The sequence below is a fragment of the Urocitellus parryii genome, chromosome Y, assembly GCF_045843805.1.
Source record: "Urocitellus parryii isolate mUroPar1 chromosome Y, mUroPar1.hap1, whole genome shotgun sequence".
NCBI classification, from domain to species: Eukaryota; Metazoa; Chordata; class Mammalia; order Rodentia; family Sciuridae; genus Urocitellus; species Urocitellus parryii.
This window is the reverse complement of record NC_135548.1, coordinates 9,627,833-9,643,518: the sequence shown is the minus strand read 5'-3', so window position 1 is coordinate 9,643,518 and position 15,686 is coordinate 9,627,833. Positions and strand designations below refer to the sequence as shown.

Here is a 15,686-nt window from a genome sequence, read left to right as displayed (position 1 = left end):
CACAGGGAGGGCTGCCCTCAGGAGAGGCAGCTCACCTGTTCTTGGGTCTGCGGTAGTCCAGCCGGCGTGTCCCACTGGTGAGACTGAACAGGGGGTGGAAGGCACACTCCATGCTGTACAGCGCTCGCTCTGTGGGCAGCAACACAGAGGCAGGAGTCAGCCACAGTAGGCGCCTGCAACTCCCAAGACCCCAAACAAGCGAAGCACTGGAAAGAAGGGGTCACAGAATTGGGACCCTGCAATGGGACCTCCTAGGTTTCCCTGGTGCCAAGGCATTAATTGCAGCCACAGAACTTGTGAGCCTGAATGAGAAACGCCCTCGACACTATGGGGTGTAACTGCCACATGTCCTGTTCATGCCCTGTTGCTAGGTGATACAAACACGGCCCAGACACCCACAGCAGCGTGTGCGCACACACAGAAGAGCAACCAGAACCACCAACTGATGACGGATTCGGCAACCATGTCTGTCCAAAGGGGGAGTACTATCCAGCCAAGAGCACACTTAAACCTGGGTCACACCACACATGGGGCACACAACCATGGGCAGAGACCACGCACAGTGCTTCCACTGAATCGCTCCTCACACAGGTAGGGCCACGGAGAGTCTGACCAGAAGCCAGGGGTTCTGGGGCCTGGGGGAAGATAGAAGATGGCAGGCTGTTTTCCTGGAATGGACTGCAGTGATGGCTGCCCAGTTCTGGGACACACTAAACCAGGCATGACACACCTTCCACAAAGTGCTACATGACAATGTCCTGCCACCTGCATCTGCTCTAGTGGCGAGAACAGGCAGGCTGCACTGCCTACTGGGTCTTACCTATGAGGTCTCGTGCCATCTCCTGATCCTCTTGAAAGTGGCAGGCATCACTGAGCTGCAGAAGTGAGTCCACATGGTAGGGGCTTGTCTGGAGCAGAACCTACCAGAAAAGAAGGGCAGCTCTGGAGGAAGGTCACAGGCAGGGACCCACAGGACACCCCTGCAGTCCACCAGACCTGTGCACACCAGGAGACATGATCACCAGGTGACAGACGAAATTCCCTTTGGACTCCAGGTGTGCACTGCTATTACCCAGCCAAGGCCTGGACCTGGCTCCAGGTGGGAACTGGAGACACTGCCTGCCCAGTGGGGCTGTATTGGCTCCCAGGTCTCAGGACAGAGGACTGAAAGCAAGCAGGTTCCCGCCCCCCCTACATGGGGGACATGGGGCCAGCAGGATCTATATGCTCCCTCTACCTCCCCAGTGAGGCCAAAGACAGAGGCAGCACCTGGGAAGGACCATAGTGCCACTGTACGCAGCTCCCAGCAGGAGAGCACCTGAGTGCCAAGTCTCTCCACAATGCCCCTCGGGTCCGGGGGCCCCACTGCCAGGGGAGCAGCTGCCCGGGCACTCGCCCTCCACCCACTGGCAGCTGTGGGGCCCATGCACCACAATGTTGTTTGGCTCCATGGACTCCACGGCCACCAGGTACTTGTGCTGTGCCTGCTGGTACTCCTCACTGCAAAGAAAGAAAGGCCTTTTTTCGTTTCCAATAGCCGCGTAGACAGACCCGGCAGGTGAGAGTGCACAGAGAGGGTGTGCTGGAGGCCAGGACATGGCGCCTCTACAGAGCACAGTAGCCCCAACAGTCTCCCTTGTACTGTTCTCAGAAAGGACTCTGTGATACCAACCCACTCGATCTGAGAGGTCTCACAGGTCACCCAGTCCTGGGGCTGGGCTGCCTCTGGGCCAGAGGCTGACGTCCGGGGACTCTCTCAGAACACCTGGGCCTGCTTCCCACTGCTTGCTTGGGCTGTCCCGGGAGCTGGCCTCCATCTGCTTTCCACAAAGACTCACTTCTCTATAGAATTCAGATGAGCTCCAGGAAAGGATGGAGCCTAAGTGGCCCAGGACAACAAACCTCAGGGATGGGAGCATGGAGGTTCATCTGGGTGCCCGATCACATCTGGTTGGGACCAGCAGCCAGGGTGGCTGTGAGGGGCTGGGGCAGGAGGCGTGCAGTGGGCACAGGGCCAGGTCAGAGGCCTTGGCCATGTGTAACCCCTGACCAAATACGGTTCTGCTCCTTTTGTGTGACTGTGTGGAGGGACCATTTCCTATGGTTAACCTGAAAAACTCAGTCTGCTAAGACAACCGCTAAATGGCCAATGGTTGTCATGGGCTTTCCCTGAGCTACTCCCTCCTGAGAGCCCGGCCCAAGGTCCAAGTCCTGCAGATTGAGACAATGAGCCCCTATCTCTACCATGTTTGGGTTCCTTTGTTAGAAGGGCAAGAGGCCTGGTGGGAACAGAAGATACATGAGAGGCATCAGGGTTGATCCTACAAGCACAGGTCTTGAACTCCCAGGCGATCCTCACTGGGAGTCCAAGGGGATTCTTCTAGAATCCCCAACCCCACAGGCACAGCAGGTGAGGTGCATTGGTTACCACCCTCCACACATTTCCTCCACACACCCATGACCTCTTCTACAGTATGTGCCCCATCAACCTGCAGAGGGCTGTCTGGGTGCTTCTCTACGCTGTGCAGCCGAAGCCCAGAGAGGGCATTCACTTCCTACCCTGTACCTTCTGCATGGCTATTTTCTTTAAACATAAAACTATCTTACATTATTGATTTTTTAAAATATTTTTAGTTGTAGATGGACACAATACCTTTATATTGCTTATTTAGTTTTATGTGGTGTTAGGAATCGAACCCAAGGCCTCACACATGCTAGGCAAGCGCTCTACCACTGAGCTACCACCCCAGCCCCCAAATTATCATAATATGAAAACAAACTCAAGGGCTGAGGATGCAGCTCAGCAGCAGAGCCCAGCCTGGCATGTGTGGCTTGGAGGGCTCAGTGCAAGCACACACACAAAAAAACACTTAAAAATGCAAGCCTCTGTTCAGCTGCTTCCTGTAGCATGGCACCCAGAGGACGAGGAAGACGGCAAGGAAGTTGAGAGCTTCTGCACAGGTCAGGCCAGCTGGGGACATACAGGCTGCTGCACCCTCAGGAACACCATACCTCACATGCAGCTGCACATGGTGCTGCAAGGCCCACCCTGAAGGCACTGAGGCCAGTGTGCCAGCCCCCTGCTACAGGAGTGACAGACTCACCTGGCTTGCTGTACCACGGCCAGGTGCTCTTGGGGGTCGTCAGCTACGTGCACTTGGGGTATACACGCTGCCTCTGTCGCAGCCTGGGGAGGAGGAGACAGGCACAGCTTTACCTCCACGGGCCAAGGGCCAGGCTGGCTGCCCAATCCCTCCAGCTCTCCCTGGAGGCAGAGCAGTGGGCAGGGGGCACACAGGGAGGGAGAGCAAAGCACTGCTGCGTGAAGAGGGGACCCCAGCTGCGACCTGTGAAAGCAGCTACCATCAGGTCCAGGGGAACAGGGAGGCCAACAGTCCAGCACGAAGGCAAGAGGGACAAAAAGGAATCAAAAGTGAAACCCTAGAACATGGTGCAGAGCAGGAACTCAGGGCCACTGAAATTCCCTGAGCAAACGAGCTGCTTCCTGTGGGACAGGCTGCACAGGAGGAATGCCTGGCCATGGCCAGAGGCAAATTAGGGAAGTGGACCTCTGACCCAGACCCCAGCAATATGACTCCAATCTTTGAAAAGGAAAACATGGAAACAATGAGGAAAACTAAGGAGGAAATTGGCATATTTCTGCAAGGAAGAAGACCGAGAGCAGAGTGTTGAGGGTCCTCAGGCACCCAGCTCCCTGCGACTCTTGGGTGAGCGACAAGTTGAGCGTACCAGGCCCCCTTGGGGCAAGAGTTCTTAGCTGCTGTTAGGGGGTCTGGCTCCCTTGCCAGGTGGCATCTTAGCCAGGCCTGGAAGGGCTGCACCCTGAGCTTAGTGATGGGATGTGGATGTGTGTAGACCAATCTCTAGGCTTTTCAACAGTGCCCTATTTCACTAAAACAAAACAAGGAATAAGGTGCTGGACTACCCGGAACAGGACAAAACAGCATCGTTCTTTTCTCAAAAAGAGACATGAAAACTGTGTGAGAAGAACAAATACACAAAAAGAGAAGCATGGCCAGAGGCTGAGAGGCACAACATGGCACAACTCTGCACATGCAGCAAGCAGTGGAAAGGAAACCACCGGTGCCTGGAAGTCTACAGCATCCTGAGCACCACCAGGTCTGTCTGAGGTGAGCTGCCAGCCAGAAGTCTAGGGGAGGAGGGAGCCCTGATGGATGATGGAGGGAGGGTCAGGAGGAGCACCTTAAGGGTCGCGACACAGGAGTTGTGGAGACAGCACAGACAGGGGGAAGGGAGCAGACCCCATCTATCTCAGGAGGAAGTCAGATTCCTCCCAAAGATCAGTGCACAGCTATATGGAAACCCTGAACGGTCACCAGGAGGGAGGAACAGAAAGGAGCTAAGGTTTGGTCTCTGAACAACAGGACAAGGGTGGGGGACCAAGAAGGAGGGAACCACAGCTTTTCACTGGACATACTTCAGTAGGACTTAAATTTTTGAAGAAACAAACAACAAAAAAGTGTGCTACTATAAAGGTAGTAAGTGAGATGACCTGATTACAGACCTGTGGTCCTGGCTGCCTGGGAAGCTGAGGGGGAGGCCCATGCAGACTCATGAGTGTGTGACCAGCCTGGGAAGCATGGAGGGCCTCATCTCAAAAATAGATACATAAAACTGAAATATGCAGGGGGAAGCTCAGAGGTGTGTGGCTTGGAGGTATGTGGCTGTGGGTTCACTCCCTAGCACCACAAAAACTAAGAAACAAATGTAATTATTAACTAATGACTGATAATAACTATAATTTACAAAAATAAGATGATGCAAAAATGTAACACAGGGGCAGGCAGACAGAGCTGGGCTGAGCGGCAGAACTCAGCCTGAGCAGCGCAGGTAGTGGCTCATGTAACTGCTTTTCACAAATAACCCAAAACACACACAAGTCAGAAACCCATGAGTCCTCAAACACTTAAAAACAAAAGTACAAGGCAAAAACTATTAAACACAAGGAAAGTAGGAACAAACGAAGTCTGAAAATAATCCTTGGCCCACTCATGACCCAACAGACACCAGTCAGACAAGGGCGCCACGTGCACACCTCACGCAGTTTCAAGGCACTGTGTGGTCGCGGATGTCGCTGAGGACGACCCAGTGCAGGTGGGCCTCGGTGGCACTGTTCCTGGGAGGGCAGCTGGGCAAGGCGCAGGTACTCGAGGAAACCCACAGTGGGCCACTTCTCGGAGGGCTGCATGGATGCAGGGGGCCTGCAGCCAAGGTGTGGACACGCCTATCCTTGGCCTAACAAAGAACCCTGTGCATCAGGCACAGAAGACACCTGGGACTCCGACATGCCAAAGCCAACACAGCTACCTCGAGAGGCGTGCAGAAAGGCCTGGGGACATGGCCACAGGTGATGGGAATAAGAGGGAACATTTCTACACTGCTTCAGAGCTTTAACAAAAAGCATTCAGCTCTATAATCAGAAAACACATACTTAAAAAGACACAAGCTTCCGGATGTTTTGGTACGGAGATGGAGAGTGGAAATCCCACCTCCTACAGAAAGTCCCAGGATGGGCCCTGACTTCCCCTGGAAAAGCCAAGGGACACTCCACTGCCTGCTCACCATCAGCTGACACTGCAGAAGCTGACTAGCCAGGAACGAGTTAGGTGACATAAAACTGATCTCAGAACCCAACTTTTTGTCATTTTTCCTGCTGGTGGAGAAACAAAATGGATCTGGCTAAAATTTCAGGATTCAAAGTTTAACAGCTTGTAGGACCTTTTTAAAAATATGGGGTGCACAGTTGAGAAGGTGTGAAACAGCCTGGCCTCCTGGCATCTCAGCCACTTGCCCAGGCCCTGGAAGGGCTCCATCTGTCCAGTGTGGCTTTCAGTACTCTCCCCCAGGGTTTTCAATGGCTCCCCCACCCATAAGAAATGAAAGCAGGTAAAAACAGCTTGAGAATGCAGCTACTGTGGGCCTTACCTTTGCTCCCCCAGGATTGCTCGAGCACCAAAATACCGTTTGAGTTCTGTGTCTGGATTCAAGTGTCTAGAATGTGGGAAATGTGAGGAAGAAAAATTAAGTCAGGCTTTCCTACAATGACTTGAAATTGCAGAAAGCTAAGTAAGAGTCCAGCCAAAGAACAATGATTTTGGGCTTGAAAGGTGATTTCTAGGCCTGCTTTCTTTAAATCTGCCACCTGCAATAAGACCTGACCACTGCTGGCCCCATGGGGCACCCAAGGGATGCAGTGGGTCACTGCTAGGAGAGAACCTGGGGTAGGTCTCCCCTGCGGGTTCAGTGTTCATCTGCCAGGCTTCATACAGGGAGCATGCACCCTGACACAGAGTGGAGGGCCTCAACGATACAGGCAGCTTGCTTGTCAAAGCTGGCAAAGATCAGGTTTCATTAAGCACCCACCAGACCAACAGATGGGTGATTGTCCAAGGGTGACACTACACTGGTACAGCTCAAAACGCCTCATGAGACATACAAAGGCAAGCTGTTTGGAAGTCCTGATGGTGCCACACCCGTGTCTACTCAGAGGCCAAGGCAGGAGGACTCCTTGTTAGAGGCTGCTCTCAGCTACTTAGCAAGCCCTAAGTAAGCTAACAATACCCAGTCTCAAAATCAAAAATAAAAAGGAGCCAGGTGCAGTGATGCTCGGGTATAATCCTAGCATCCAGGAAGATCGAAAATTTGAGGACCACCTCAGCAAATTAGTGAGGCCCTAAGCAACTTGGTGAGATCCTGCCTCAAAAAAATAAAAAGGGCTGGGGAATGGTAAAGCACCCCTGGATTCAATCTTCAGTACCAATAAAAAAGTCCTTTGAAACACAGATGTCTTTTTCTTACTTCTTTCTCCTTTTTTCTACTTCCTAAATGTTTAATAATGAACTCTTAACACTTCTAAATAAATAAATACAGCAAACTGTCCTCTTTCTAAATCACTCCTCCCCGTCAAAATCAGAGGCCGAGGCCATACCTGTGCTCCACATACAGGACATGCTTCCTGGAGGTCAGTGGTAGGGGACCCGGGCGGCTGAGCCCACTGCCATCCTCAATCCTCTCCAAGATGCGGTCGATATCCTCCAACCCAGTTTTCTAAAAGCCCAGAAGGAACAGTTAATCGCCACACTGGCTTCACTCCAGGTGCTGTGACAACAAATAACAAGGAGTTACTTTGAAAAGTTATTTGGTATGTACTTTCTAAAAGATGATCTAACTCAGAAGGAGGAGATGTATTATAGGAGGAAGCTCAGAACCATCACTAATCCAGAAGGCCCTGGGAACCATTGGGCCAGAGAGCCACACTTCATGTCTCACAGGTGAGCTCACATCCTCAGGTGAATGGAACTGACACCTGTGACTCCAACTGAACAGCAACAAAGCTACCACCTCTCTTCAGGACGAACAATGAGACAAGGAGGATCAAGGCAAGAATGGAAACGTGCTGACTGAGGGGGATCTGGTCTGTGGGCTTCCACACCCAGCACCCCTCGTGCACTGGCGGGATGAAGGCTGGGTGAACAGCAACAGGGAGCAGGACTGGGAAGGGACTCTCCCTGCAGAGGGCAGCTGGGGCATGGAGACTAGGAGTAGGCCATGACAACCAAGGAACAAAGGGGCAAATCACAAGCAAAACTGTAGGTGACTCTTCTTTGTCCTTGACCTCTTAGATATTTATACTCCTGACAGGAAAAAATGAAGACATCAAATAAAATGGTCTTCTCCCAGCACCACCTTGAAGGACACAGCCCAAGGGGCATGGAGGGATTGGGCAGGGGCCAGTCAAGTCTGGTCGCATACCAAGGCTTCTCCTGTACTGTTTTTCTTATTTTTCTGCTTCTTTTCCTTCTTCCAGAGTTTTCCACTTGCATTAGACTAATAAAAATAAGATGTTTTAATCAATGGAGAGAGAAGCAAAATCTTAAAAACTGAGAACCAAAGCAGCAAGCCAGCACCACTTGGAGCACCTGCGGCCCCTCACATCCTTCTGCAGCAGGACCCTGCCCGTACCCCCTGCTGTCAGTGTGGCCTCTCTCTCCCACCCTGCCCTGCTGCAGAGCTGGTCCAGGCTGCCTGGGGTGCCCACCTGCCCCTGACTGGGCCACCTCCTCTGGGCAGCAAGAAGCTCCTCAGGGACACTTCACCAGAAGTGGTTGCTCCCAGAAGGCACAGAGCTGCCTGGAGCACAGTGGGAAGCAGGCAGGGCAGGGACCTTCATGCAGTACCCCTGGGGCTGCCACTGATCTCAAGGACTTTAGCACAAACTTCATACGTGTACTTTGGATAATAACATTCCACCATCATTTCTAACCCCATGCCCCCTCCCCTCCCTTCCTTTCCCACCCCACTGCCCTATCTAGAGTTTGTCTATTCCTCTCACGCTGTCCTTCCCTACCTATGAATCAGCCTCTTTATATCAGAGAAAACATTCAACATTTGCTTTGGGGGATTGGCTAACTTCACTCAGCATTATCTTCTCTAACTCTATCCATTTACCTGCAATGTCATGATTTTATTCTCTTTTATTGCTGAGTAACATTCCATTGTGTATATATGCCACATTTTTTAATCCATTCATCTGTTGAAGGGCATCTAGGTGGTTTCCACAGTTTAGCTATTGTGAATTGTGCTGCTATAAACATTGAGTGGCCACATTCCTGTATTATGCTGTTTTTAAGTCCTCTGGGTGTAAAACGAGGAGAGGGATAGCTGGGTCAAATGGTGGTTCCATGCCCAATTTTCTAAGGAATCTCCATACTTGCTTTCCTTATTGGCTGCACCAATTTGCAGTCCCACCAGCAGTGTATGAGTGTTCCCTTTTCCCCATATCCTCACCAACACTTGTTGTTTGTATTCATAACAGATGCCATTCTCACTGGAGTGAGATGAATTCTTAGAGTAGTTTTGATTTGCATTTCTCTAATTGCTAGTGATGATGAACACTTTTTCATATATTTTTTGACTGTATATCATCTTCTGAGAAGTTCAGGACAAATAATTAAAAAAAAAATAAAATGACTATCACAGGTGTGGTGGTACATGCCTATAATCCTAGTGGCTGAGGCTTATCCCAGGTTCAAAGCCAGCCTCAGCAACTTATCAAAGCTGTAAGCATCCTAGTGAGAACTTGTCTCAAAAGAAAAAAAAAATTGGGGCTGCAGTTGTGGCTCACCTAACATGCGTGAGACACTGGGTTCAATCCTCATCACCATATAAAAATAAAATAATAAAATAAATATATTGTGCCCACCTATAACTAAAAAAAATTATTAAAAAAATAAAAAAAAAATAAAAAGGGCTAGGGATGTGGCTTAGTAGTTAAGCACCCTTGGGTTCAATTCCCAGTACCAAAGGAAAAAAAAATCAAATGACTATCAAAAATAAAGATGACACAGTGTTGGCAAGTTTAAAACCACCACAGCATTTCAAGTCTTTATTCCAGCCTAACAGCAGCAGCCTGAACACTGAAATTTATTTTAAAAAAAAATTATTTAATAGCACAATTTAAACATATTTCAATTACCATCAGGGAACAGCAACTATACTGTACACGAAAACAAGACAGACATACACACACAATTCTTTGAAAGGGACTGAGGGAAAATTTTTCAATGCAATAAAGTAAACTCATGATTTTTAGGTATCTGGTTTCCACCAGCATGTCAAAGTAGCGACTTGTCCCAAATACTAAGATGTCCTGCTGCATAACATCATTTCACAATGGCTGCACTGCACTGTCACCCCTTAGCATTTGTGCATGCGCAGGGGGGTGGGGGAATGTTTCCAGTCCCCTCTATGGAATGTGTCGTGTTTGCACAGAGCCTGTGCAAACCTGTGTGTTCTGCCTCTCCTCTTCATCACCATATACCTAACCTAACTCAAATCCTGTCTCAGTAGCCTGCACACTGTGCTGTTCAGGGAGCGATGACAATAAACACATCTACACACAAGCAGCACAGCTGTGAGTTTGAGATATATTTTGACCTGTGGTTGGTGGGAGCTGCAGGTATGGAGGGCCAACTGCATCAGGTTACATGCCCCCTGTAAGCAAGCCCGCCCACCACAGCACTTAGGTCAGTTATGAGGTCAGGCCAATACATTCATGTTCCGGCTGTGCAGTCATGAAGCAGCTCCATGTCATGCACACCTCTGCTTCCTCATACAGAACACTAACAAATGCTGTGTGTACAGGCACATATGCATGGTGCTGGGGATCAAACTGGGGCCTGTGCATGTGAAAACACTCCTATTATTTCCACCTATGAGTTATAAGGGCAAAAATCCATAGAACACTTGAATTGATTAAATAGAACCTCTTTGGAATCTATAGGCAGCAGCGAGATGAGCAGCCACATGTCTGCCCAGGTGTCAGTGCTCCATGCTCACAGAGCAGCCTGGGAATCCACCACAGGTAGCAAAATGTGAAGAGGCGGTTCACAAAAGAAGACAAACAGGGGCTGGGGTTGTGACTCAGCGGTAGAGCGATCAACTAGCACATGCGAGGCCCTGGGTTCGATCCTCAGCACCACATAAAAATAAAATAAGGATATTGTATCCATCTACAACTAAAAAATATTAATAAAAAGAAGACAAACAAATGGACAATAGGCACATGGAAAGACACCCAACAACATCTTTATTGAAATGTAAATCAAAAGCCAGTGAGGAGCACTGTCCCTGCTGAGGGCTGGGGGCATAGGCTACCAACACCAATTCCCTGGAGGCTGGAGCACCTTCAGCCTCACACAGCCCATAGGCAGGTGGGATAAAATGCTGGAGGAGCGCTCAGCACCTGCTGGTCCAGGTATACGCATCCACTCCCGATGCAGCAGTTCTCCCTGTAGATGCCCCATCAGCCAAACTGAAACCCGAACCCACAAAACACTTGTCCTTAGAGCTCAGCAACTCCAGGCAGAGCTGCCCCAAACCAGAACTGAGTCAGACCCCTGAAACACCACGGATGAACACCCTGCAATTCACTGCTACTAAGCAAGAAGGAGCTGACTGTGAAAACCCACAGCCTGCATGAAACTCAAAAGCACAGGCTAAGCAAGCGAGGACAGAAGGAAAGAGCACATTCTGGAAGACTCTGCTGGTGGGAAATGCATACACAGGCAGGACTCACACACATGTAGGGAAAGGGGGCACAGGCTGCAGGGTGGCAAGCTCTCAGAATGTGGTGTGGCACTCATGCTGTGCATGCCCCTGTGAAGACTCACTACATACCCCTGGGGTGCATCTGACTGCACTTCATCTGACTTAACTTCAATAAGCTGTCTTTAGGACTCCCTGACTGAGACAGTAAAGGTGATTTCTAACCAAAGCCAAAGGAACACCCATGAGCCATGCATGACACCAAGGTCCACACTCTAGGCGGCAGGTGGGGACCAGGCCTATAGGTGTCTGTGTCCATTTACCCAGGAGGCTTTTCTTCTAGAAAAGCTCTCTTGCTTCCTCCATTTCAACATCACATCATTTCCGTGCTTGCTGAGTGCCCACTGAGGGCCCAGCATGTCTTCACCACAGTCCCACAAGGCCAAGGAAAGCATCCCCAAAGCTTTCATCAGGTATCTCATCAATGCTCCTACATCCAGAAGAGGTGGATCCCACATTGGAATGGAAGTCACTGACTCTACAGCCCAGGAGCCTGCACCCTGAGGAAGTCATGCCTTCGGTCTTCCAGGAGGAGCTCTGTGCATGCCTGCTGGGTGGTGAGGACACACAGCTAGCAACAAAGTCCTTTCAGGAAGCAGACACTTCAGAACCTGGAAGCAACCCATGCAAAACACAAAGAACAAACAAGTAATGTATACAGTATGTTCGCAGGTAACTGCCAGGAGATGGAAAAGGGCCAGAATAGAGGGAATGGGACTGTAGGGCAACTGTGACCATGATCAGACTGTATGGCGGTGTGACGGGGAAGAGACTCTGCCTCTGAGGGAGGAAAGATCCAGCCATGTGTTGGTACTTGAACGTGGGGAACTGTAGGCATAGAGGGCAGCAAAGGAAGGGCAGTGTGGCTGAGCAGAGCAGGCTAGAAAAGCGAGTGAGGAGAGCTGTCTAGGCAGCCTGGACAAGCAGAGGTGGAGACTGGGAAGAATGGGTCACGATACTGTGCACTTAGAGCCACGCAGGACTTTTCAATGGTTTGCACAAATGTCAAGAGACCAGGGACATCTTCCAGGTGGCTGATCTTGGCATGTGGTTTTCAACAGAGACAGGGAAGCCTGAGGAGCAGGTAAGCCCTAGTCTGTAAGGTCAGGTGCATTTGGACACATGGATACAGATATAGAGCTCATGCACAAATCCAGAGACTGGGAAGGAGACCTAAGCCAGTGATACTAATATCCTCAGAAAACAGGGGCCAGGGGTGCAGTTTGGTGGAAGAGGATACTTAGCATGCATGAGGCCCTGGGCTCAATACCCAGCACCACAATGCAAGCTCCCAGCAACTGGAGAGGCTGAGACAGGAGGACCACCAGCTTGAAGCCAGCCTCAGCAATTCAGTGAGACATGCAGCAATTTAGCAAGACCCTGCTTCAGTAATAAAATACCCCTGATTCAATCCCCAGTACAAAAGTCAAAACTAAACAACAACAACAACAAAACACCCCACACAACAAGCAGAAGGCTTACACAATCACAAAGCCCCAAGCCAATCTCTTGGACCAGAGTGATTTCAAGGAGGGATTCACATAAGCATCAATTTTTTCCCATTCAGACATACAATCATCTCTTCTTTTTTTTTCATAACCCTGAACACCTCTATTTCTCTATTCACCCACCAATTTTCACCAGCAGGGACAATATCATTGTGTGGTTTAGAGAGCACAAGGTTCAAATAAAAAAGCCTAAATTTAATTATGTGTATGTGGGTTTTTTTTTTTTCTGTTTTCTTCTTTTGCAGTGCTAGGGATGGAGCCCTTGCCTCCAATGCCTGAGGCAAGGGATCCAGCACTGAGCCACAGCCCAGTATAAATTGAAGATGTCACCACTGCTGTCAACATCACCCCCCTTCCCAGACTGTGAGGAAGAAATGAGTGGTACCCAGAACATGTAAATGCCCTCTGCCTTGGAGTTATTCTTAAAGACAATCTGGAGGGCATTTGAATAAGGACAAAAGGTTTGTGAAGTGGCAGACTTCACAACTGATCCTGAGCTGGTAATAATGGGACAGGATGAAAAGTGGTGCATCCTGAGAGTTGTCAGAAACAGGACTGGCAAGTTTATCGGCAAGTGGTGTGCTGTCTGGGATGTTTTTAAGTCATCCCTGGAGAGAAGGGAGTGAAAGTCTAAGGCAGATAGTAGTTGCCAAGTGTCCATAATTAGGGAACCCGGGGATGGACACATGAAGTACCTGTACTACCATATCGGCTGGGGATGTGGCTCAAGCGGTAGCGCGCTCGCCTGGCATGCGTGCGGCCCGGGTTCGATCCTCAGCACCACATACAAACAAAGATGTTGTGTCCGCCGAGAACTAAAAAATAAATATTTAAAAAAATTCTCTCTCTCTCTCTCTCTCTCTCTCTCTCTCTCTCTCTCTCTCTCCCTCCCTCCTCTCTCACTCTCTCTTTAAAAAAAAAAAGAAATAGAAAGCTGGGGAGAGTTACTTTCAGGCTAGAAACAGAAGAGATCGGGTACAGACAGAGAATTCAAAGAAGGGACTTCAGTCCCACCTCCACCAGACTATGGGGTTAGACCAGCGCTTAAGTGGCAAGGTCAACAACTTTTAAAGCAAATACCCAAACTATCTAAGGACAATTTCCATACTCCACAATGTCTTTTAACATTATAGCCTTTTAACTTGCCAACCCGATAAAAACTCAGGGGCAACTGAGAATGATAACAAGGTGAGCAAAACAGTCATGCTACCTGCCAGCTCAGAGAAGCCACTATCAGATAACCCATACAAATGAGAAACTACAGATGAGGCCCGTGCTAAGGGGAAAACATTGTGGGACCAGCGGGCATTTCACTTTCCTTTACCTCCCTGTAGCGGACGCCTAGGTGAGGGAGGCAGGAAGGAGCAAGATGCAACATCCCCGGTTAGGCAGAGGTGTTATGAATAAACTGAAAGGTCTTGGAGATGCTAGACTATGAAATCTAGGAAGACCCGAATCAGGAAGCCCTGCCCCACCCCTTCACTGCAGCGCAGTCAACAGCCGCACTCTGCCCTGGCACTCTGCCCCTAGACGCCGCTGCCCCACCCTCCCCTCTGCAGTGAGGGGACCCCCTCCTTTCTGACGCCGCCCCTGCTCACCCCAGCCTCACTTCTATCATCACACACCTCTAAGCTGCAAAGAGATAGTTCTCTACTGAATAGGAGTGAGCACATCTAAACCGAGAAGCTTCCCAGAGTTCGATTCCCAGACACCCTTCCTCCCCACAAAGCGCGAAGGGAGATCTTGAGTTACTCTGTGTGGAGGGACAAGCGAAGTGTTGGGCAATGACTGAAGACTTCTAGAGACCAGTCTGAAGGAGTCTGGAATAGGAGTTATAGAAGCTGTCAGTTATGTTCCTTCAAATCTTTTTTTTTTTTTTTTTTTTTTTTTTTTTTTTGGTGCTGGAGATTGAACTCAGGGCACTCGACCACTGAGCCACATCCCTAGCCCTATTTTGTATTTTATTTAGGGACAGGGTCTCACTGAGTTGCTTAGTGCCTCACCATTGCTAAGGCTGGCTTTGAAGACCGAAGTACTGGTTGCTCTCCTTGACTTTGAACTCACTGCCTGAGTAGTCTCAGGAAGAGCTTTGTGTGGGTGCTGTAGGCAGCTCCCCTGAGCTCAGCCCAAGATATGTTTCCACTATTTGTACAAGGGATTTCATTGCTTGTATGGATCAGAACCTGGGTCTACCCATGGTTGGCAATGTGAACAGATGTGTTGCCCGGTGCAATTTCTGCATCTGTAGAATCAGGAAGTAATGGCAATAGATGCTCCCAGGAACATCTACCCTTGAGAGTGCTGCACAAACATGAGCTTTGTAATTTTTATTAATTTTTAAACATAATCTTTTTATTACCAGCTCTGACAGGAAAATTCCTAACCCTGTCTGCCTGTTTTCTTAATTTTAAACAGGAATAAAAATATGGGGACAAGGAGCTGGGGTAGTGGCTCCACGGTTCTCAGCACCACATGAAACAATAAAATAAAGGTATTGTGTCCAACTACAACTAAAAAATAAATTTTAAAAAAATGTGAGTATACGCAGTCTGTGAGGGGGCTCAAAGTAGTGGGAGTTGGTGATTTTTATTGGCTGCTCTAATTTTATGTGTTTGAATTTCATGAACCCAAATGATAGGAATATTCTTTCCCACAAGCCCATCTATTACCAGTCATATTCCTTCTGGGTCTCCTCCAACCCTGGGCAGATGTTACAACTTGGAGTCAACAGGATTCGGCTAAGGTCTTAGCATATTCCTGAGTGAGCGTCCAGATACTTCACTTTCCTCATCTGAAAGTGCAGTGAGTACCATACCACCTCAGGGTGTGTGTGAGGAGGAAGGTGCTCAGCACAGAGCCTGCCTGGAGCCACCAGCTCCCATGAGCCCCAGGCACATCATCTCCTTGGAGAATGAGGGCAACAGGCTGAGAAATGAGACCAAAGGGTCCTCTGGACCAGCAGGTGCAGCCAGTGACCTCAGCAGCTCTTCTGTGTGCAACCCTAAGATGACCAGGTTTTATGGACAGAAG

The 15,686-nt window shown here is 49.5% G+C and overlaps 1 protein-coding gene across 1 annotated transcript in view; it reads right to left on the bottom strand.

Annotated features, from left to right (window-relative positions):
- LOC144251158 (ribosome quality control complex subunit TCF25-like) overlaps positions 1 to 13,363 on the bottom strand; it is a 38,470-nt gene extending 25,107 nt beyond the window's left edge. The window contains 9 exon segments of the mRNA XM_077794248.1: positions 36 to 129; positions 821 to 920; positions 1,431 to 1,504; positions 1,507 to 1,556; positions 3,110 to 3,187; positions 5,968 to 6,033; positions 6,971 to 7,089; positions 7,795 to 7,869; positions 13,352 to 13,363. Of these exon segments, the coding sequence (XP_077650374.1) occupies positions 36 to 129; positions 821 to 920; positions 1,431 to 1,504; positions 1,507 to 1,556; positions 3,110 to 3,187; positions 5,968 to 6,033; positions 6,971 to 7,089; positions 7,795 to 7,869; positions 13,352 to 13,363 (668 nt within the window).
- Positions 13,364 to 15,686: the final 2,323 nt, after the last annotated feature.